The sequence below is a fragment of the Gallinula chloropus genome (assembly GCF_964237585.1).
Source record: "Gallinula chloropus genome assembly, chromosome: 26".
Lineage (NCBI taxonomy): Eukaryota > Metazoa > Chordata > Aves > Gruiformes > Rallidae > Gallinula > Gallinula chloropus.
This window is the reverse complement of record NC_140111.1, coordinates 1,181,475-1,202,836: the sequence shown is the minus strand read 5'-3', so window position 1 is coordinate 1,202,836 and position 21,362 is coordinate 1,181,475. Positions and strand designations below refer to the sequence as shown.

At 51.5% G+C, this 21,362-nt stretch overlaps 2 protein-coding genes across 4 annotated transcripts in view; one reads left to right on the top strand and one right to left on the bottom strand.

Annotated features, from left to right (window-relative positions):
- FAM117A (family with sequence similarity 117 member A) overlaps positions 1 to 7,998 on the bottom strand; it is a 29,526-nt gene extending 21,528 nt beyond the window's left edge. For both annotated transcript variants that reach the window (XM_084275657.1, XM_084275658.1), the window contains exons 1-3: positions 7,896 to 7,998; positions 6,699 to 6,815; positions 4,810 to 4,947 (exon numbers count right to left, since the gene is read on the bottom strand). The gene's annotated coding sequence lies outside the window, so the exon portion shown is untranslated. The remainder of the gene's footprint in view (positions 1 to 4,809; positions 4,948 to 6,698; positions 6,816 to 7,895) is intronic.
- A 350-nt stretch (positions 7,999 to 8,348) lies between these two features.
- KAT7 (lysine acetyltransferase 7) lies at positions 8,349 to 20,682 on the top strand (the record flags this gene model as incomplete). Of its 2 annotated transcripts, XM_084275347.1 has the most annotated exons (15): positions 8,349 to 8,471; positions 10,288 to 10,435; positions 11,471 to 11,647; positions 11,822 to 12,061; positions 12,616 to 12,698; positions 12,931 to 13,020; positions 13,693 to 13,791; positions 13,959 to 14,069; positions 14,803 to 14,994; positions 15,617 to 15,706; positions 16,606 to 16,746; positions 18,344 to 18,437; positions 18,623 to 18,769; positions 19,595 to 19,701; positions 20,464 to 20,682. In XM_084275347.1, 15 exons carry the CDS (start codon positions 8,457 to 8,459, stop codon positions 20,563 to 20,565), a joined length of 1,836 nt encoding a protein of 611 aa, XP_084131473.1. In that variant the 3' UTR covers positions 20,566 to 20,682. The 2 variants fall into 2 exon arrangements, with proteins under 2 accessions (XP_084131473.1, XP_084131472.1); XM_084275346.1 differs by lacking the exon at positions 8,349 to 8,471 and having other exon boundaries at positions 10,264 to 10,435.
- Between the last annotated feature and the right edge of the window lie 680 nt (positions 20,683 to 21,362).

Sequence of the window (21,362 nt, the reverse complement as noted above, 5' to 3'; positions counted from 1 at the left end):
GAGGCAGCAAAGCACCCATGTTACCCATGTCACCCACCCAGTGGGGCTGCAGCCACTCTGGCTCAGAGGAGCTGCATGTTTTCAGCCAGCCAGGTTTATGCACCACGAGCAGAGGCCTTTTGCTGCCCTTCCCCACACACCACAGAGCCAGGGTTATAAAATTAAAGCTCCCACATTCCCTGCAGGCTCCACTCCAGCCTACACAATGCAGTCATCTCCCTGTAATTAAGGTTCCTAACGATGTGCTGTGTAGTAGCAGCAGTAACACAATCCTTTTAGGGCTGCTCCAGGGCTGTGGGTCAAGGATGCAAGTTCTCAGCACGCTCTGCCTGCTCCTTTCCAAACTGCTTCTGCCACAGCAGCTCCTGCAGCCTCCTCTCTCTGTGGGGAAGGGGAGCTGACCCACCCCACCAGCAGGTAACCCCTCCCAGCTCGCAGAGCTTTGGAAAGCCAGTCACCTCATCTCCAGGGACACCTCAGAATTACTGACCACACCTCGTGGCTGTGGACCAACCTTCTCCCTGTGTGTGGTAACAGCACAGGGCTGCCTGGCTCCTCAGTGTTTACAGGCACGAGGGAGAGTGATTTCTGCATCACCAGCTCCCCACAGGCCCCTCTGACTACACATCCCAGGACCACTTCCCACTGTTCTTTGTCAGTGCCACTGGAGAGGTGATGGCAAACAGGAAACAGGCTGAGGAGCTGCCACAGCAGTCCTGTCGTTCTGGTCCAGCGCTCAGGTCCTAAATGAGATTGTATTTCTGGCTGTTTGCTGTGGGTAGGAGGGAGACAGAGCTTAGATTTAAAGTCCTGATCAGCTGAGCATGAACGTGGAAGATCAAAGGGTCATTCAGCATACAAGCTAAGCTTTCCCTCATTGTCCTTGAACAAAATTCCTCTTGCTCTAAACCGTGGAGTAAAATGCCTGCCTGTCTGCCTCCCACTCTATCCCCAAGAGAGATGGCTGAGTTTCACTACTGGATGTTTTCTGCACTCAAATGTTTTGAGATGAAAAGCTCTAAAGAGCAGCAAGATAAATAAAACTGCAGTTTATTAAAAGAGACTAACAGATTATTCACCAGACCAGCCAAGCTATTTCACAGTCTGGTCATGCCTGCAGTGAAAACAGTGGGAGTTTTGGGAGCAGAGCACAAGCCCTGCTAGGAGGAAGGAGGCATTATGAAAGAGATGGTTTTCACTAAGTCACAGAATGGCAGGAAGCCTCTCCTAACAGCATGAATCACCAACATCCCAGAGAGCAAGAAAGAGCACACTTAAAGAGCAATCACTGATGGCCACCACTACCAACATCGTACCAGAGGGTGTACAGCAACACAAGGAGAGCAAGGGGAGCACGTCAGTCACACCCTGTCACATCCTGACAAGTCAACCCAAAGCAGGCAAGGGACTCAACACTGCAGCTGCAATGAAACCTGTCCCATATCTGCTGCTGCAGCACCCTCCACTGCTGCCTGGGTTCCTTCTGCCCCCTGCAAGAGCCGGGCCATCACCCCACTGCTGTGACCCCGCAGCTTCTCCTGCTGGAAAACAGATGCAGCAGGGACAAAGTTTGTTACATTCTTTGGGATCCTTTCATCACACACTTCCATAGGTTTGGGGAGGTGATTTCCCATTTTCTATCACCACCATCAGCACTGCTGGCATTCAGAGCAGTTCCCTGCTCTGTGCCAGGCTGTGTGTCTATGCAGCAGCTGGTGTTTGACAGTTCAAAGGGACAGACAGCGGGACACTGGGACTTGTGATCTGTGCTGGTGGATCCCACTCATCCTAAGAGAGGGTCTAGTCTCTCCTCCCATGGAGGAGGACCCAGCCACACGGATTCAGGAGTTAAACATCAGAGACTTTTTAAGACTCCCCTGAATACCATGAGCTGTGCCAGGTGTGAAACATTCACCGCTACGGAGTAACAGCTCGCCTGGGGGAAGGTGTTAAAAGAAGCTCCATGGTTTTAGGCTGGGTAAACCCAGGGTTTCTCAGCTTGCACTAAAGAGTGTCAGCAATTAGAGCTCTACTTCATCCATTAGCTACTGTCTGGCAAAGCAGGGCAGCTCAGTCACACAGCACTGCCTCCCCATTCCCTGAAGCCAAACTGGATCTGAAGCATTAGAAACGTGACATCGAAACAAAGGCTTACCTAAAGAGTGGTATCTGGCATGAGAACGTTATTCCCTCACAGGCACAAGGCAATCCCAAGACAAGCTCCCCAAGAAATGCCTACAAACTTTTCCAGAACATGGAACTTAAGAATTCAGGAGCAATAAAGGAGAAGAAAATGGTGCTGTAAGAACCGGCACAGCGTAATTAGGAAAAAATGCAGATGCTGATGAAAACAACCTCCTTGGCTCACCTCAGAGCTCAGCAAGCCAGGAGTTCGTATGGGGAAGAAACCTTTTGGTTTTGCCATGAATAATTACAAACCCAGGAGTTTCAAAGGAAATCAGTAGTTCCAGCTGGCACAGAAACCTCATCCTGGGAACAGCCAGTCTGCGCTTCGCACAGGACACGAGCCCCTGCGCAGGCAACGCTGCTCTGCCCAGTCTTTGCTTGGCTGACAAACTTCTCCACCTAAGAGATGGGGTTTTTTTTCTCTTAGAGGTATAAAGGACAGTGATCTGTGGTGTATCACAGCCCTGTAAAAGCTGCTGCTCCCATCCTGCAACGGGCTCCCTCCAGATAGACCCCCCTGTTCTCCATCCACTCTGTGCTGGCAATTTGCATTCCATGTGGTGTTTCTTTGGCTCCTGCAGCATTAAGGCATGGAGCTAATCAGTCTCCCAGGAAACTAAGGGAAAGATAAACCTGCCTCAACAGGGGAGAGGGAAAATTGATGCATATTTGGTATTGGAGTAAATCAGACCATCCCAGCAACAGCTCAGCTCAGTGTATCAAACTGGTAGTAGTTTGTTGTTCTCAAAGTCATTCTGCCTAGGTCTGGTTCTTACTCACACCTTGTCTTACTCTGATCCTCTCTTACACCAATCCTCTCTTACTCCTGGTCTTTAGGGCTGCTTGTTTGCTTACCCTTTGGCCAAGCCCACAAGTGCACACCACCCTTTAGTTTGGGGTGCCATTTGGTTTCACTGTTACCTGCCTCCTCTTTGGACCTAAACAGCAGGCGCATCCTAAATTGTCCCTCTACTTCCACTACCTGAGGCACAGCATATGGTAATGAGGGACCACTCTTTAATTAGCAGAGCTGGCAAAGGCAAATTCTGGCCCTACAATACTCACAACATAACCTGTTCTTCATATCCCTGGAGTTCTTACTACAATCAAACCCGAGCTACAAAGGCTGTGGCCAGCCCTCCACAGCCAGTGTTAGGAACAAGAGCTGCCCACAGGATGGGCTCAGAAGTGCCCAACAGGATGAAGTTTCGCCTTTACTTCCCCCATCAGTGTCATTGTTGGTGACAAGAGTTTCTTACACCTTGTGTAAGGAGCCTGTGTCGTTGGGCTGAACACCATGAGCAGAGTTTTCCTTTAAGGAAGCATGCAGTGGCCCTGATTGATTAGGAAGCAAGGCACTACGACCAGTGCCAGGCAGTTGGAGAGGCTGCCTAGCCTGGAAGGAATGTATTAAAGGAACAGATTCCTAATCCAAAAGCAGACAAGAGAATCCAGAAAAACAACCCATTTTGTCAGGAACAGGACGAGGATGGCATAAAAATATCTGGCTTTTCAACAGGCTTTAGTCCTGCCAGGGCAAAATGTACTTTTACTGCAGTTATTTAATAATTAGATTATCCTCTGAGGCCCAGGGGAGGGAGGGAGGGGACCAGGGAGTGTGGCTATATTCAGCTGTCACTCCAGGAAAAACTTCTGCTTTCAGCAAAACTCAGACTGGATCTTTTTTCCCCCCCCTCATTACAATAAAAAAAAGCAAAGAGAGATTGACCTTGCTCCTGGTGCCAGAACACAGGGGTGCTGCTCAGATGTCAGCGTGCCAGAGCCCTGGGAAAGAGCAGCCACGTGGACTCTGATCAACTTCACTGAAACACCCACCACCCACCCACAGCTCGGTGTGTTCTGCAAGACCTCCAGCTCAAGGCATGGTGCAGCCACAATCCTCCACACCACAACCCTCCACACAGGGGGTTCTGTGATTATTTATATACTAGACCCATTCACATTTAAACCAGCTTCAGGCTTTAGGGAAAATAAGGACACCCCAGAGCTGTTTGCTGAGCTGTCTGCGAAGACATTCTCTCAAGAACTGGAGCTCTCCTGAGGTGCAGCAGCTGATGAGATCTCTTTTTTTAATGTGAATGTGAAAAATAGGATGTGAATCTGCAAAGGAACCCCACAGGCTCCAGGATGAGGAATGTCTGAGCTAAATGCAGTCACTGCTGTTGGGTTTGGTTCAAAGGTGGACTAAGGACTCCTGGAGAGCTTGGCTTCTTCAGCTGTAAACAGAAGTCAAGGCTCAGAGATGCAGAGAGCCAAGCTCTCTGCTTGCCCAGGCTCCACAGTAAATTCTGCAGCTTGCACCAGCTGGATACACCTTTAACCTGTCTGCACATCACTGACTGCACTTCATGAAGAACCAACTTCAAACTTCTCAGCTCATTTAGGCTGAGACACTGCCCAGGAAGACAGCCAGCAAACAGGAGCAAGCCCTCAGCTGCTGGATGACACAAGTGCCCTGAGAGGCAGATCCACTCCCACTCAAGCTTGACACGTTTGGCTCAAGAGGTTCTTCAATGCTGCTCTCACCACCCAGCCCTGCCACTCCTGAAACACTGACAACCATGAAGCTGGACCCCAGAGCAGTGGGAAACCTCCACTCACCTCCTGAAGGTGCAGAAGGAAAAGCAGCAGCTGCCCTGGATCTTCAGATCTGTGCAGCAGCGCTCTGGATTCCTGCAGCACTCCCTCCATCACAGCCTTTCTGTAACTCCAGCCCCCAGAGCTGGGCTGAGATGATACCTAAAAGCAAGCCAGAGTTACTCAAGTGTAGCACTTCAGGTATTTTTATAGCCTGTTTTCATTAGATAGAGTTTCTCTTGCCCTGAAGCAGGCACAGGAGCCCTGCAGGAACACACCACAGCAACCACCACACAAAGCAATTACAGAAAATGCTTTACCACTTACAAAGCACTCTGCAGCTGAAACACCTCAAGTGCTTTACAAGCATTTCTTCTGCTTCACAGCAATTCTGGCACAAGCAAGCCCACTTCTGTTACCACTAATGTGAGGGATGGCTGCATCAAGATCCCCCAGGCAGCTGCTTCAATACCACGTCTGCAGAACAAGTGGGACCCAAGGCAGGAGAGGAGAGTTTTTAATCTGGTTTCAACCCCTCAGTGCCTGTAGCCTTCACAGAGCTTGGTTTTGGTGAAAAGTCCCTTTTCATTGCCTCTATTTTCTAAGGTTCTGACAGAGATTGAGATGGTTTTGATTTTTTTTTAATGACATCAAATGTAACTGACCCTAAATTCCAAAGAGTTTTTGTGAGCCTGTACAGACCTAGAGAGATTTCAGCAGCTTCAGTGACATCTTCAGGGCCAAGAGAGTTCCAGTTACTGCTATCAGCAGCAGTCTGGCACCTCCATGTATTTAAATCCTTGGTTATTAAGAAACCAAACCACTTCTGTGTTGTTTAACATGACATTTCAACTCATCCAGCACTCAGTAAACTTCCTTCTGCTGTAACATCAGGAAATTCCCACTTTCCTACCTGGAAAATTCTGACAGAGGTGAGACCACAAGCCTGTCCCAAGAACCTGACTGAGGGAGCTTAACCCCAGCAGGGAGCCTTGTGAGCAGCAGCCACCCCAAAGGAACGGGTCCCCACCTCGGTGGCTGGTTTTGGGCGCTGAAGCCGTTTCATGCACTGACATCTAGTGGCGGTGCCAAAGGGAAAGGCGCTGCTGGCCGCTCCTGTCACTGTTGTGGGGTTTTTCCCTTAGGAAACACCTGCAGTTTGAGCTCCCAACAGCGGCCAGGGCTGGAGCTTCTTCTTTACTGACCACCAGAACGTGGCCAAGGGCTTTAAGCATCTTCTAATGCACATTCATGGCACAGGATTTCCCTGAGTTTGTATTCCTGCCATAAGCTCCCCCAGTTCAGGCTGGACTGTGAGCTGCAGCTCAGCAGGAGTGAGTTAAATCCCTGCAGTGTGTTCTCCTGGTCCATCTGTAAACTCTGCACAAGCTCTGCCCAATTCCACCAGACCCTTTTTTCTCAGTTTACAGCATGAGACACATCCACTCTTGTGGGGCCCAGGCTTTGTCCCAGAAAATATACAGGAGACAAGCAACTACAAAGTGTTCTAACTAACTCCTCCTTTCCCCTCTCAGTACTAAGGAATAGCACCTCTCCTCTTGGCTTCCATTCCTCTTGCCCTGTGAGGTGATGCTTCACTTCACCCACATTTATCTTCAACATTTCAAATCAGTCTAATAACTCCAGAGCACAGTGCTTGTTACCCTAGCAATCTGAAGTTTTATTTAATTCCAGGAATAATTCTTTTTTCTTACAAGGCAGGAAAACCACATGTGTTTCCAGAGCAGCATTTTCTCCTGCTGCCACTTTCAGTACATTTGCAAGTCAGGCCACTTAATTAACCAGCCTTACTTCTACACCCACCCTTAGGTTTTCCTGGGCTTGATGTGCTGAGTCTTTAGCTGAAACATGTGGCCATCTGTGACTGACACACACGCTCCCACTTCACGTACCACACATACTGGCTCCCATCCCTCTCTGCCTGGGCTAGGGCAGAGGTATTTCATCATCTTGACTCCTTCAGGTTTGCCTTTCACCATTTCGTGGGAGATCAGAACACCTGTGACAAGCTGGAAGGAGAGAAACAGAGTTATTTGCCTGCCTGAAGATCACAGAATCACAGAATCATAGGGGTTGGAAGGGACCTCCAGAAATCATCAAGTCCAACCCCCTGCCCAAGCAGGGTCCCTAGGACAGGGGCTGGAATCTCTCCAGAGAAGGAGACTCCACACCCCCTGGGCAGCCTGTCCCAGGGCTCCCTCACCCTCACTTGGAAGAAGTTCTTCCCCACACTGGGGGGGAACTCCCTGTGCTCCAACTTGAGGCCATCCCCCTTGTCCTGTCCCCACAGACACTGAGAAGGGGCTGCCCATGTCCCCCTGTGTCCCACCCTTCAGCTATTGATCCCCATTGATCAGATCCCCTCTCAGGCTTCTTCTCTCCAGGCTGAACAGCCCCAGCTCCCTCAGTCTTTCCTCCCAGGGGAGATGCTCCAGGCCCTTCAGCATCTCTGTCCCTCCTCTGGACTCTCTCCAGGAGATCCCTGTCTGTTTGATCCCAGGGAGCCCAGCCCTGGACACAACACTCCAGGTGGGGCCTGAGCAGGGCAGAGCAGAGGGGGAGGATCCCCTCCTGCTGCCCACACTCCTTATGCACTCCAGGATCCTGCTCAGGGCCAGCCTGTCACCCCCAAACAACAGGCACTCAGGCGGGGACCACGGAACTCTCAGGGCCCCGCGTTCGCCTCCGCAGCCCCGTCCCTCCCCGGGCTGCCGGGCAGAGCGCTGCTGCCCTCGGTGCCTGAGGCCTCAGGCGCTGCCAGCCCGGCCCTAGGGCGGGAAGCGGCCCCGCCGCTCCCGCCTCCCCGCTCCAGGCCCGGGAACAGCCCTTGGGGCTCACACAGCCTGTCAGACCGACGCAGGCAAAGCTCCAGCGGGCAGCGACTCAAACCAACCCCCCTGAAGCGCGTTTGGAGGGCTGAGGCGGGGGCGGACCGCCCCTCCGCCCGGCGCGGCCCCGCCAGGCCCAGCACAGGCCTCGCCCTCCAGCAAGGCCGCAGCGGGGCTGGCGGCAGCGGCGCTCTGAGCGGGAAGGGAGGGCCGGGAGCCGCAGGCGCGGCGCTGCCCGCCTGGAGAGCAACGGGGACTCACCCAGCGCCTTCCTCCGCCCAGTCGCTGCACGGAGCCGGCGGCGCGCCCCTGCCCAGCCCCAAGGTGGGCCCCGGAGGAAGGGCTTAGGCTGCCCGAATCCAATATGGCTCCGCAAGGGAAAACGACGTCGCCGGGCGTCGCTGGGAGGCCCCTCTGACTTCATGCCCGCACCCAAGATGGCCGCCGCCCTCCCTCCGCTCCGAGAAAAGCCTTCAGCCCGAACCCAAGATGGCCGCCAGCAGCTTCACCAGGATACCTGTCCGAATCCAAGATGGCAGCCCCCGCTGGCGTGAGGCTGGCTCGGGGTCACGTGACGGGGGAGGAGAGGGGGGGGTGGGGGGTGTGGACCGTGTCCCGGCGGAAGCGTGAGGGACCGAGCAGGGAACAGGGACTGGCGGCGGCGGCGGGAGCGGGCTGGCGCCGCCGGAGCAGACGTGCCGCAGGACGGGAGACACGGCTGTCACCACGGAGCCCGCCGGCGCTAACACGGCGGCGACAGCCGCTTCGCGGGCCGGGGGCGCCGGGGACCAGCCAACCTCGCTGCCCCCGCCCCCGCCGAGGATGCCGCGCAGGAAGGTGAGTGCGGCCGGGAAAGCGGGGAGGAGCCCGACGGGAGAACGGGCGCGTTCGGGCCGCAGCTTTTCCCCCTTCCTACACCCCTCCGGTACCTCTCACGGGCACAAAACCGGGGGGAAAATAGCGGCCTTCAGCCCCCAGCGCCCGCCCCGCTCGCTCGCCGAGTGGCTCCCGCACGGGCCCGCTGGGCGCTGATTGGCCGCTTTGCGCGTCACTCATCGCCCCCAACGGTTACCGTTTCCCCTCCCCCGCGCCTCGAGCGCGGCCCGCCTCTTGGCTTTTCCGATTGGGCAAGTGGTTGGCGACCTGCTCGCCTATTGGCCGGACTGCCTTGCCGGGCTGACCGCTGATTGGCTTCCTCGGCTGCCTGTCTACGCCCCCAACGGTCACCTCCCCGCGCGTGCCTTGTTTCTCCCCGCTTCCCTTCCCCCCATCCCACTCCGCCCTCCCCCCGTGTTGATGTTTCTGTGGGAGCAAGGCTTGCGCTGATAGGCTGCCGGCCGCCGTCAGTCACCCCCGGCGGCCACGCCTTTTTTCCCTCTGGCGGCTGCCATTGGCTACTTCTCCCTTTCGGCCCCGCCCACGAGCCTTGTGATTGGCTGGCGGCCGGCGCGGCTCGGCTGGGCGCAAAAAAAGGAGGATGAAAAAAAAATGGAGGGGGGCGCAGGGACCGCGCTCGCGCCGCTGTGCGCGCGGGGCCGCGGCAGCCCGCCCCGCCCCGCCCCCCCCCCCCCCCCTCCCCTCCCCTCCCCTCAGGGCCGCGGCTGCGCCGGGGCCGCTCCGGCCGCGGGTCCGGCTCTCCCGAGCGGCCGTTACCGCCGGGCAGGGCTGCGGGGCGAGGGAAGGAGGAGGCCTGGTTGCTGCTTGCCGCCTCCTGTGGCCCGCTGCCTGCCTGGGAGCCCCCTCCTCGGGCCTGCTGCCCCCCTTCCTCCCTGAGAGTCTCCTCCTCAGGCCCGCTGTCCCCCTTCCCCGCTTGAAGCAGCCTCCCTGGGCTCGCTGCCCCCTCCTGGGGCCCTCTGGCCTCCCTGAGAACACCCTGCTCAGGCCCTTTTCCCCCCTTAAAGCCTCCTTTGCAGGCCCACTGCCCTTCCTGAGAGCCCCCTCCCTGGGCCCATGGCCCCTCTTCCCCCTTCAGAGCCCCCTCCCTAGGCCCACTGCCCCCTTTCCCCCTCAGAGCCCCTTTCTCAGGCCCACTGCCTTCCCCAGCAGCCCCTCCTCAGGCCTACTGCCCCTCTTCCCCCTCAGAGCCCCCTCCCTGGGCCCTCTGCCCCCCTTCCCCCTCAGAGCCCCTTTCTCAGGCCCACTGCCTTCCCCAGCAGCCCCCCCTTGGGCCCACTGCTGCCCAGAGCTGCCCAGCCCCACTGCACGGTGCAGAAGGCCTTTCCTCTGCCTTGCTTCACCCTGGGGAGCCCTGACGCTGCCCTGAACTGCTGAGGGGTGAAGAGTCAGTTTGGCATTGCTGGAGCCCATCTGTTTTCTCCAGCACCTGCTCCCCTGGTGCCTGGTGTGCTGCTGGGCTCTGTCTGCTGGTTTGGAGAGGCAGATGGTGCAGGAGTGCTGTTGGCTTGGCAGGGTGGACCAAGAACACTGAGCATACCCAGTCCGGCCTTGAAACTCCCTTTATCTTTTGTTTTAAATAGAACTGGCTGGTGTTGTGATGTTTCTTAGGAACACTCACTTACTAGTTTACATATATCATGGTGCTAGCTTGAATTTACCCATCCAGCATCAAACATTTTCGTTTCTTTTAGCAGTATAAATAAAGCATGCAAGTTTGAGTGCTGCTGTGCTAATGGCTGGGTCTGTGGTATTGCAGAGGAACGCGGGCAGTAGCTCTGATGGGACAGAAGACTCTGATTTCTCTACTGATCCTGAGCACACAGACAGCTCTGAAAGCGATGGCACGTCACGGCGATCCGCCCGAGTGACCCGGTCCTCAGCCAGACTCAGTCAGAGCTCTCAAGGTAAACGCTTTATTTTCTTAAGGGAAAGCGAAGCAGCCTCTTGGGCAGCAAGAGGGTCCATCTGCTCCTTATTCCTGATCTTTAGAGCTTAAATGTGTGGCGTTTACACCCAAGTAGAAACATTAAACTTCCCTCCCCGTTGGCTCTCAAGGCACTGCAAAAAGCAGGCTTTATAAGTGCACGAATGAGGTAGCATCATCTAAAGATTATACTGGTGCTGGAAGTCAACACTCAGCTCAAAAAGCTAAGCTGACTAATTGTTAAAGGAAGTGGGAATCAAACCCCGTGGCTCCTGCCAGTTTTGCCTATTTTTTTCTGAGAACACTACAAATTTGCTTTCCATACAGACTGGTACAGGAATCTTGATGGTTTTCCATCATTCCATCTAGGCTGTTAAGAAATACACGTGTGTGATGATCTTGTAATTAGGTCTTAAGAACAAGAGGGAAGGTGGGTTGGGTGGTTATGGGATGCCTGTGATATTCCTAGGTTATAAAAGCATTATTTTCATGCAGTTCATAATTGTTTTATAGCCTTAGGATCACTATGGGATCACAAAACCATCCACAGGGTCCCAAATACAGCTCCACACCAGAAGCAGTCTTGCTGTTCCCAAGAGTTGTCTAAACACTGTTAATTCTTATCTAAACTAACGGTTCTGGTTCTTCAGCTTTCCAAGACAGGAGCTGGTTTGTAATTACTAGTTAATTAAGCTCAGAGAAAGCTGATCTAATTCCAGATTCCTCTGTGTTGGTAAAAGTGTCCAAAGGTTTAAGCTTAGAAGAACAAAGTGTATCTTATCTTGGTGATGATGTGTGGAGGTCAGCAGTAGGACAGAGCTCTGCTGACACCCAGTTATCAGTTGTAATCACAGAATCCCAGGTTGGAAGGGACCTCAGGGACCACCTGGTCCAACCTTTCCACCAGATAAGGGACCTCAGGGACCACCTGGTCCAACCTTCCCACCAGATGTCGGTCTCTCAGACCTCAGAGCGTGTTCCTGCGGGGGTCACGATGGTGTCTCTGTGGAATTAGATTCCAGCCCCGTTCGCAACCCGCCGTCCTTCGGCGCGGAGGAGCCCGTCTACTCCACGAGGAGAGTGACCCGCAGCCAGCAGCAGCCAGCCCCTGTGACTCCAAAGAAGTACCCGCTCCGGCAGACCCGCTCCTCCGGCTCCGAGACCGAGCAAGTGGTGGACTTCTCGGACAGAGGTACGCCGGGTGCGCCGGGTGCTGTCAGGCAGATGACGTGACCCCGTTTTCTCTGCGGGCGCTGGGTAATGTTCCTGAGGACAGATGGTTTGAGACGACTCTCCGGGGTTGCTTTACCTCTTGTTTTGAAAGCTTTCTTCCAGGCAAATTTGTAATATCTTGATCCTTATTCAGACACAAAAAATGCAGCGGATCACGATGAGTCTCCACCTCGTACCCCCACCGGGAATGCCCCTTCCTCAGAGTCTGATATTGATATCTCCAGTCCAAATGTATCCCATGATGAGAGCATTGCCAAGGACATGTCCATGAAGGATTCTGGAAGTGACCTGTCTCACCGCCCTAAGCGCCGCCGCTTCCATGAAAGCTACAATTTCAACATGAAATGTCCCACTCCTGGTTGTAACTCTTTAGGTAATTTCAGCTCCAGGATTAATCTGTTGGGTTTTGCCTTCCTGATGTGATATTCAAAGTCCCGCCCAGTTGAGTTATTCATCCTAATGACAGGAACTTAATTAGGGCCAGAAGTATTGCTGAGAAGTGGGTATAGAGAAGGGATATGAAGCTTATCTCCAGGTATATTCTTCCTGGCATTTTTTTTTTCTAGCTAGGAGAGTTTGGGGGATGATAGAGTAAAGCCTGAGTTTGGAGCATGAGCACAGGTGTGGGAGGAAGGTGCAGAGCCTTGCAGGTAGGGTGCTGGTCTCTACCAGAAGCAGGTTTTCAGGAACAAGTGATTGCAGCCCTCTCGTACCTGGCTGCTGGCATGGAGTGCAGCTTTTGAGTTAGCATGGAAAAGGTTTTCCTTCTTTGTTCTTAAAGCTTGTGCCATGAACCACAGAGCATGCTCCTCCTATTGCTCTGCTCCCTGAGAGGCTCATACGAGGTGTCTGCCCATCTGAGAGACTTTAGAAACCTCTTTCTGATCAGATCATAAAAGTTGGGGTCTTTTTTCTGATCCTTTGCAGGGCACCTAACTGGAAAGCACGAGCGACACTTCTCCATCTCGGGATGCCCGTTGTATCATAATCTCTCTGCAGATGAGTGCAAGGTAATCAAGTCTTGTGGTTTGTCTTGTTTATGCCTTTTTGGAACAAAACACCTGTGATTCATGAACAGTAAATAGAGTTTGTGTGTTTTGGCTGATGCCTTTAGCTGTAAGGCAGCAGCATTTTGTGTATGGAATCATCTGTGAATGACTGCTCACCTCCATGAGAAGCAGAAGAGACCAAGGCAGCGACAATGCTTTGCTGTAGCACTGACAGATGAGTTTTGGCTTCCAGGTTCGAGCACAGAGCCGGGACAAGCAGATTGAGGAGAGAATGCTGGCCCACCGGCAGGACGACAACAACAGGCACGCCACCAGACACCAGGTAAGCCATGTCATGGAGGGGCTGCTCCCTCAGAAGTGGAACAACCTCAGCTCCTGGTTTTCAGCAACGATGATTTTAACTTGACCTCCCTTCTTCACTTCCCCTGTAAGCTGTTGTCATCTCGTTTGTTTCAGCAAGGGCAGCTCTTGTGTCCCTGAAATGAGGGACCAAAGCAGGTAGTGAGAGCAGAGAGCATTGGTCAGTAATAGCACAAAGGAGGCTGGAGCTGTTCTCAGGATGATTTTTTTCTGTGTGCTTTGATGTGCAGGACAAGAGAATTCCTGCAGGACTGTAAACTGCAATTTTACTCTGACTAAATAGAAAAGAATAAACCCAGGGGAATTACATTTTTCAGTTCATGAGTCTTGGACTTGAGTCAAAGTGACTTAATGAGTTGGCTCTGAGCTTGTCCACATGATTAAGCAGCACATAAGGAGCGCCCTGTCCTCTGAGACTGAGGTGCATTGGCAAAGGCAACCTGCAGTAGGAAGAACAGCTTCCTGCTTTACAAACCTGTGCTGTACCCACAGAGCTGCCTTACTAGCGTGGGATTTGGTTCAGAAGCTACAAACCTGATAAAATGGAAGCCAGGACAGAGTGGGAAGGCGAAGAAAAGTGTTTGAGGTGGTTGAAGCCTAGTGAGGGTTTGTTTCCACCTCTGGTTTCTTTCAGGCACCGACAGAGAGGCAGCTGCGATACAAAGAGAAAGTAGCTGAGCTCAGGAAGAAGAGAAACTCAGGACTGAGCAAGGAGCAAAAGGAAAAATACATGGTAAAAGCAGTCATTTTATTCTTTCCTTCCCTCCTGTCTGGAATGAGGCTGCTGGAATGAGCTTGGCTTTCCTAGTCATCCTGAAACATTTGCAGCTAAAAAAGCTGCAAGATGCCACAGCTTCCTAGCAGCAAGGCAGCAAAACCTCTGTTGTTTTCCTGTTCCAGGAGCACAGACAAACCTATGGCAACACTAGGGAACCGCTGCTTGAAAACCTGACGAGCGAGTATGACCTTGAGCTATTCCGCAGAGCGCAGGCACGGGCCTCTGAGGACCTGGTGAGGCTTCCAACTCATCACACACCTCACAGCAAATGTCTTGGTTAGAAAGGCGACTGACTTCTGGGGGGTGGTGGTGTACTTGTGCTGAGAGAATCAGTGTGTAAGAGCAGCTGCAGCCCAGCCAAGTCAGCAGCGTTACATGGGATAATGGTTAATGTACAGCTTGAGCAAAGCATTTGCAGTCATGAATGCTGCAGTGCCTGCAAGAGGAGTAATTAATAGCAGTCCCATTTAATAGGTATTTGGTTTTGGGGAAAGAACAGACAGCTTCACTAGCTGGAAGAATGGCTAAGGAGTGATGGTAACAGAAGACATCTTGACAGCAGCTGGTGGCTGTGGAATCGAGTTCAAAACCTTGAGGCTTCTGTAGGTGCTTTCCACAGCGACCTTCTGTCTTCAGAGATGAACCAACAGACACTTTCTTGCTTACATTAGGCCTCTCCCTCCAGAAAGAGCTGGCAAGAAGCTTATATTGCTTCTGTGACAGAAAGAGCATGGTCCTAGAGTTAGAGTACAGTTAGGCTCCCCAATGAAAGGGACAGGCAGTAACTCTTCTGCTCGTGGACAGGGCTCAGGTGGGGTTTGATCGGGGAAAGCTTTGTGGAAGGGGTCACTAGCTGAAAGGTTTTCATTCAGGAGACAAAGTTCTTTCCTTCCTGGAAGTAAACAGGGCTCTCTTCCTCTCTGCCTCCTTCCTTTTAACGATCCTGCTTTTGGTTTTCCCGGGTAGGAAAAGCTGCGGCTGCAGGGCCAGATCACAGAAGGCAGCAACATGATTAAAACCATCGCGTTCGGGCGCTACGAGCTGGACACCTGGTACCACTCCCCCTACCCGGAGGAGTACGCGCGCCTGGGCCGGCTCTACATGTGCGAGTTCTGCCTCAAGTACATGAAGAGTCAGACGATCCTGCGCAGACACATGGTGAGGCCAGAGCTCATCCCTCTCTCCTGCATCTGATGTCAGCTTGTGGAGGGCCACGGAGATGAGCAGAGGGCTGGAGCAGCTCCCCTATGGAGACGGGCTGAGGGAGCTGGGCTGGGTCAGCCTGGGGAAGAGAAGCTGTGGGGGGACCTCATTGCAGCCTCCCCGTCCCTGAAGGGAGCAGAGAAACAGGAGGGGAATCAGCTTGTTAAAGGGTAGATAATGGCAAGACAAAGGGGAATGGATTAAAGCTGAAGCAGTGAAGGTTTAAATTAGATATTGGGGGGAAGTTTTTTATAGAGAGAGTGGTGAGGGGCTGGAACAGGCTGCCCAGAGAGGGGGTGGGTGCTCCATCCCTGGGGGTGTCCAAGGCCAGGTTGGATGGGGCCCTGGGCAACCTTGTGTAGCTCCAAGCCTGGAGGTTGGTGTCCCTGCCTGTGGCAGGGGGTTGGAGCTCTGTGATCCTTGGAGTCCCTTCCAACCCAGACCATTCTATGATTCCTGCTGTTAGTTCAGTTGCTCGCTTTAGGAGGTGAGAAGGCTGCTTGTTTCCTGGTGTATCCAGCAGCTGTGGTAACCATTTCTGCCCTTAAAACACCCTCACTTTGTTTTTCTTTCATAGGCAAAATGCGTTTGGAAACATCCTCCAGGTGATGAAATCTACCGCAAAGGCTCCATCTCGGTGTTCGAGGTGGACGGGAAGAAGAACAAGGTAACTCACTGCCAGCCTTGGGTCAGTCTTGAGTGTGTTTCAGAGGTCTGGGTGCTGCTTTTCCTGCAGAGCAACGATGCAAATGGCTCTTTCTCCCTCCTGTTGCAGAAACGCTGCTGAGAGTCTCATCTGTCTGTTCGTGCACTTCTGGCAGTAGATTTGTCTGTGTTTTCTTTGTGGTTATTCCTCAGCCCTGTCGTGCTCCAGCAGTTCCATCTGTTGTCTCCTGCTGTGTTTGGAGATGTGTATCAAGACCCCTTTCTGAATGTTAGCAGGGGGACTCTGTGCTTTGCCTGTGTCTCTCACTGCTGCCCCTCTCCTGTTTGCTGTGAGGGTCAGGGTTGGGGCAGCGTGGGGAGCAGCCTGGTGTTCGGGAGGGTGACCCCAGTTTCTGAATTGAAGGGTGCAGTGTTAATCTGCAGCTGCAGGTTCAATGCTTGGTAGTAGCACCATACTTATGCCCTGTGTCTGTTCGTGTCTGGTCTGGAGGCTTTAGAGGAAGGAACAAAGAAACAGTTTCTAAATCTAAATTCTCCACTGGTGGAAGTTGGGAGGAGTCTGTTCTAGTTACCAGAGGTAACCTTGAAGCGTGGGATTAATGCATTGCAGAGCAAGCAGGCAGAGCTCCAACCTCCTGCTCCGCTTCACTGAGGATGTGATGTTTTGGGCATTCAGAGGCTGGTATTGCAAACATCAGTTCCCACCCTTTGGGCTTATCAGGTTTCATCACAAATCACATTGTTTCCTGCCCTGGCCCAGCTGCTCTGTTTGAAAGACTATGTCATTTCTCAGATGATTCAGGACTCTCTTATCATTTCCCATGTATGCCTGTTGTTTGTCCACTCTTGGGATGTTCCACTGTAATAAATGGCTGTATCCTACTCTCCTTTTGCTTCTAGATCTACTGTCAAAACCTGTGTCTGCTGGCAAAACTTTTCTTGGACCATAAAACACTGTATTACGATGTTGAACCCTTCCTCTTCTATGTCATGACAGAAGCTGACAACACTGGCTGTCACCTGATAGGATATTTCTCCAAGGTTAGTTGAAAACACACACGTACGCGTTACTACCTCACTAGAACGAGGTTTAGGACACCAATTATCAGTACTGGACCATCCCTATGAGCTTTTACAGTGTCAGTATTTGCTGCTTTTAGGAGTAGGTAAAGTTTCAAACCTGATCAGCATGAATTGCTCTTACTCTGCTGCAGGTGCTTTGCTGGAGCATCTTCCCTTGTCACTAGTGAAATCCAAATCAGCTCCAATGAACTTCTTGCTGGCAGGCATAACAGTGTCTTAAATGTAGGCAAAAGTAAGGATCAAAATTATTAATAAATGTAGAGAGAAATATATTAAAATATGTATTAGTTGCCATTTATTTTTTTAGTAAAGTAGGTGAAGGAATAAAAGTCTTTGGGTGGAGAAGCTAAGATACAATTGAAGCAGCTTAAGCAGATCCCACAAGTCGCTGGCCAAGCTTAGAGCAGGAGCCAGTGTTCTGAACTGTTTGCTCAGACATGTCACCTAGAAAACAGCCTATCTGTTTGTTTAATCTCTGCTGCACGTTGGTGCAACGTGTTTCCTGGTGGGTCTTATTTCAGGACAGAAAAAGCAATCGCCCTTCCGGCCTTGGTAGTAGCATGTAATGCAGTGTGGATACCTCAGGCAGTGAAATTGTGTGGGTAGGGAGAATACTCTCCCAAAGAAAGTGCAGGAAAGTATATTCCTTAAACCACCTAAGTCATAGAATCCCAGCCTAGTCTGGGTTGGAAGGGACCCCAAGGGTCACAGAGCTCCAACCCCCTGCCACAGGCAGGGACACCAACCTCCAGGCCTGGAGCTACACCAGGTTGCTCAGGGCCCCATCCAACCTGGCCTTGAACACCCCCAGGGATGGGGCACCCACCCCCTCTTTGGGCAGCCTGTTCCAGCCCCTCACCACTCTCTCTGCAAAGAACTTCCCCCTAATATCTAATTTAAACCTTCCCTTCTTTAGCTTTAACCCATCCCCCTTGTCCTGCCAGTCTCTGCCCTTTAACAAGCTGATTCCCCTCCTGTTCCTCTGCTCCCTTCAGGGACTGGGAGGCTGCAGTGAGGTCCCCCCACAGCCTTCTCTTCTCCAGGCTGACCCAGCCCAGCTCCCTCAGCCTGTCTTGTAGGGGAGGTGAAAACCTAATAAATATCTAAAAAAAAATCCAGTCTAAAGAAAAATCTGTTTTGATGGGAGGATAAGTGTGGCTGAGTCTGTTCTTTGGCTGAACCTCTCAATGTGCACCAGGTGCTTGGAACACTGCGATTAAGTCGCTTTCTCATTGCATGGAAACCTGGGAGATGACAGAGGTGGTGGTGAGAGTGTTGCTGGCTCCTTCCCAGGTACAACTCCATGGCCAGCCATCCTAGGCTTAAAATTGTGCACCAAACACCCAAATTAATGGCTGAGAAAATAAGACACTAAGCCAGGCTGGTAGCTGAAGGACGATGGTGTTACTTGTTGTCAGGCAGGTTTTTCTTCTGTTGCTTCTTCCCCCTTGTATTGTATCAGTTGTACAGGCTTGTTTGGTCTGTTGGGATTATGGTGTGCCCTTTGTGCAGATCTAGACCTGTTTATCTCTCCTCTCTGTGTTCTTATTTTTAGGAGAAGAATTCTTTTCTCAACTACAATGTTTCCTGTATCCTGACAATGCCTCAGTACATGAGGCAAGGTTACGGCAAAATGCTCATTGACTTCAGTAAGTAGAGAGAGGGAAATTCTGGAAACTTCCTCTCTCCAACGTGACAGTTCCACCAAGGAATCTAACCTATCCGTGGTGGTGCTTGAGCTGGTTTAGTTCTAACTAACTTCTGCATGTGCTGAAGAATTTCATGGTCAGGAGAGAGGAGTTTCAAGGTAAATAGGGTTGTTTTTCCTTCACAGGCTATTTGCTTTCTAAAGTAGAAGAAAAAGTTGGCTCTCCGGAACGCCCTCTGTCTGATTTAGGTCTCATCAGCTACCGTAGTTACTGGAAGGAAGTTCTCCTTCGTTACCTGCATAATTTCCAAGGAAAAGAGATCTCCATTAAAGGTATGTTTTATATAAGCTTGTAGTGAGTTGGTTTGGGAACATACCTGTGCATCTCAGTCACTCATTTCCCTCCAACGTCAGGCAGGTTGTGCTTGACTATTTCACATCACTGTTAGTGTAGCAGCACAGTTAGTTAGTGGAATATTCCTAGAGCTGGGTATGGCTCCTTTCCAGTCTGGAGCATTAAGGATAAGCCAACTCCCAGACTTTGCAGAGTGTGTACTGGATTCTTCTTTTAAAAAATAAATTTTTAAAAAGATTCAGCAAAAAACTTTCCCCATCTGTATGAGAAGGTTAATTTTAAAAAGAAAAATGGCTCCACTGAGAGGCTTTCAAATGCTTTGGAGAAATACTAAAACTATTTGGAGTTTTCATAGTGTGTTTATGTTTATGGCACACAGGAGCATATGGGATCTCATAGAGATAGCATCTGCATCTTCTTTCAGAGGATTGCACCTTAGTAACTTGGAACCTAAAATCAGGATCACTAAACCATTGTGATACCTAGGCTGGCTCTCAGTTTTTGGGTGAGCTGGGCTGTTTCTGTAGGGCTCTGTGTGGTTTGCATCCATAACCTGTGGTCCTTCAGGAGTGAAATAAGCCAAGGGAAGTTGTGTGACGGTGCTACAGATAACCAGGGCACTCAAAAGCCCTGAGTCCAACAGCAACTAGTACTGCATGTAACTCCTTAGTATCCCCAAGGCATTTTGTGTTTATTGCTTCAAAAGGAGTTGCATAAAAGCTGTAGTAAAAAACTGAACAATTATAGGCCATTTTGCAGAGGAATTTGTTGCTGTTTTAACATAAACTGATCCTGGTTTGCAGAAATCAGCCAGGAGACTGCAGTGAACCCTGTCGACATCGTTAGCACGTTGCAGGCGCTTCAGATGCTCAAGTACTGGAAGGGAAAACACCTGGTCCTGAAAAGACAGGTAAGATCTGGCTGTTTCTGCATTTGTAGCTTCCTGAAGTTCACTGTTAGGTTTGTGCAGACTGGCTGACAGCAGTATATCACAATCACAGTTTAGGGGTTGGAAGGGACCTCCAGAGCCCATGGGGTCCAACCCCCTGCCAAAGCAGGGTCCCTGGAACAGGTCACACAGGTCGGTGTCCAGATGGGGCTGGAATATCCCCAGAGGAGGAGCCTCCCCACCCCCTGGGCAGCCTGTCCCTTTGCACTGCGCTGGGTTTTCCAGCCTTTTCATTCTAGTGGTGGGAGCACCATGATTTCCAAGTGCAGTAACTGACAGAACACACCGTGGGCATCCAGCCTGGTCCTTCAGTGGTGTGGAAAGGGCTGTGTTGGCCTTTCCTGATGTGTGGAGTCGTGTTGCTCATCGTGAAGCAGCTTGTTAGGAGAGCAGCGGATCGCTGTTCCCAACATGCCTGCCCTTTCCTGGACAGATGGATGGTGTAGAAGAGAACCAAACTGGTGGAATTCTGAATGAGTCTTGTCTTAAATCTAATGAGGGTACAAACAAGTGGTTTATAACTCCCCAAATCATCCCCTCCCTGAGACTTGACTGCAGCTAAAAGCATCCATGTCAGTGTGCAGAAAGCACCGTGGAGGAAAGGTGTTTTGTCAGGCTGAGCAGTTGTTGGGCTTCTTGTCTTCTGCTGTGGTGGTGTGCCACAGATAGCTGTCCGTTGTGGATCCTCTGTTTTAACCTCCCCTTTCATCCTCTTTCCCTTAGGATCTGATTGATGAATGGATAGCCAAAGAGGCCAAAAGATCCAACAGCAATAAGATAATGGATCCCAGCTGTTTGAAATGGACCCCTCCTAAGGGAACTTAACTGTCTATTGCTCCTGAAGCCAGTGAACCCCAACAGTAGGAAGTACCCTAGGGATCTCTGTTGTTCTGTTGCTGTTGTGATTGGCTGGTACAGTACCCTCCTGAAAGATCAGTTCCCCTTGGTACTGTTCTGGCCCAGATCTTTTGTGCACACCACAGACGCTAGTTCTGAGGAACTTTATGTTTCGGCCTCAATGAGGTTGCAAGGATTGGATCTGTATAGGACCCAAATAAAGCTCCTAGCAGCGCTGGCCCAAGGAGTTCTGATATCTGGTACTGTACCTGTCCAGTCACTGGTCTTACCCTCATGTTCTGATTCCAATGAGGTTGTGTTGTGTCCTATAATCTGGTTGTTTCTTCCTTCAGGTTCCTTGCGTTCTCAGTAATGGAGGTAACTTCTGTGGCTTTTGAACAAGGTTTCAGGATGCTTGTTTGGGGAAAGCCTGGTTTTCCAACAAGCTGCAGTTACACTGACTTCAGCATTGTTAACTGCTCCTGTCTGATGGACTGTTCTGTTCCATGTATCGAATAGCTGTAGGATGAGAACATGCCACCTCTTCCAGCAGTGTTTTCCATAGAATACAGCAGGTGTTCACATAGTTAATATTGTACAGTCAGAATCTTGCACTTCCTGTAACCCAGTGGTGTGATTGTTAGTGTAACCTGGGAGGAGTCAAGGCCAAGTGTGTGAGAACATCATGGTCTGAGGTGTTTCAGCTCCTGGAGCCACTACAGTACCACGTCTGTTGGAGAGACCTCTTTGATTGTAAGTTGCTGGTTTTTCCTGGTTTCTCTCTT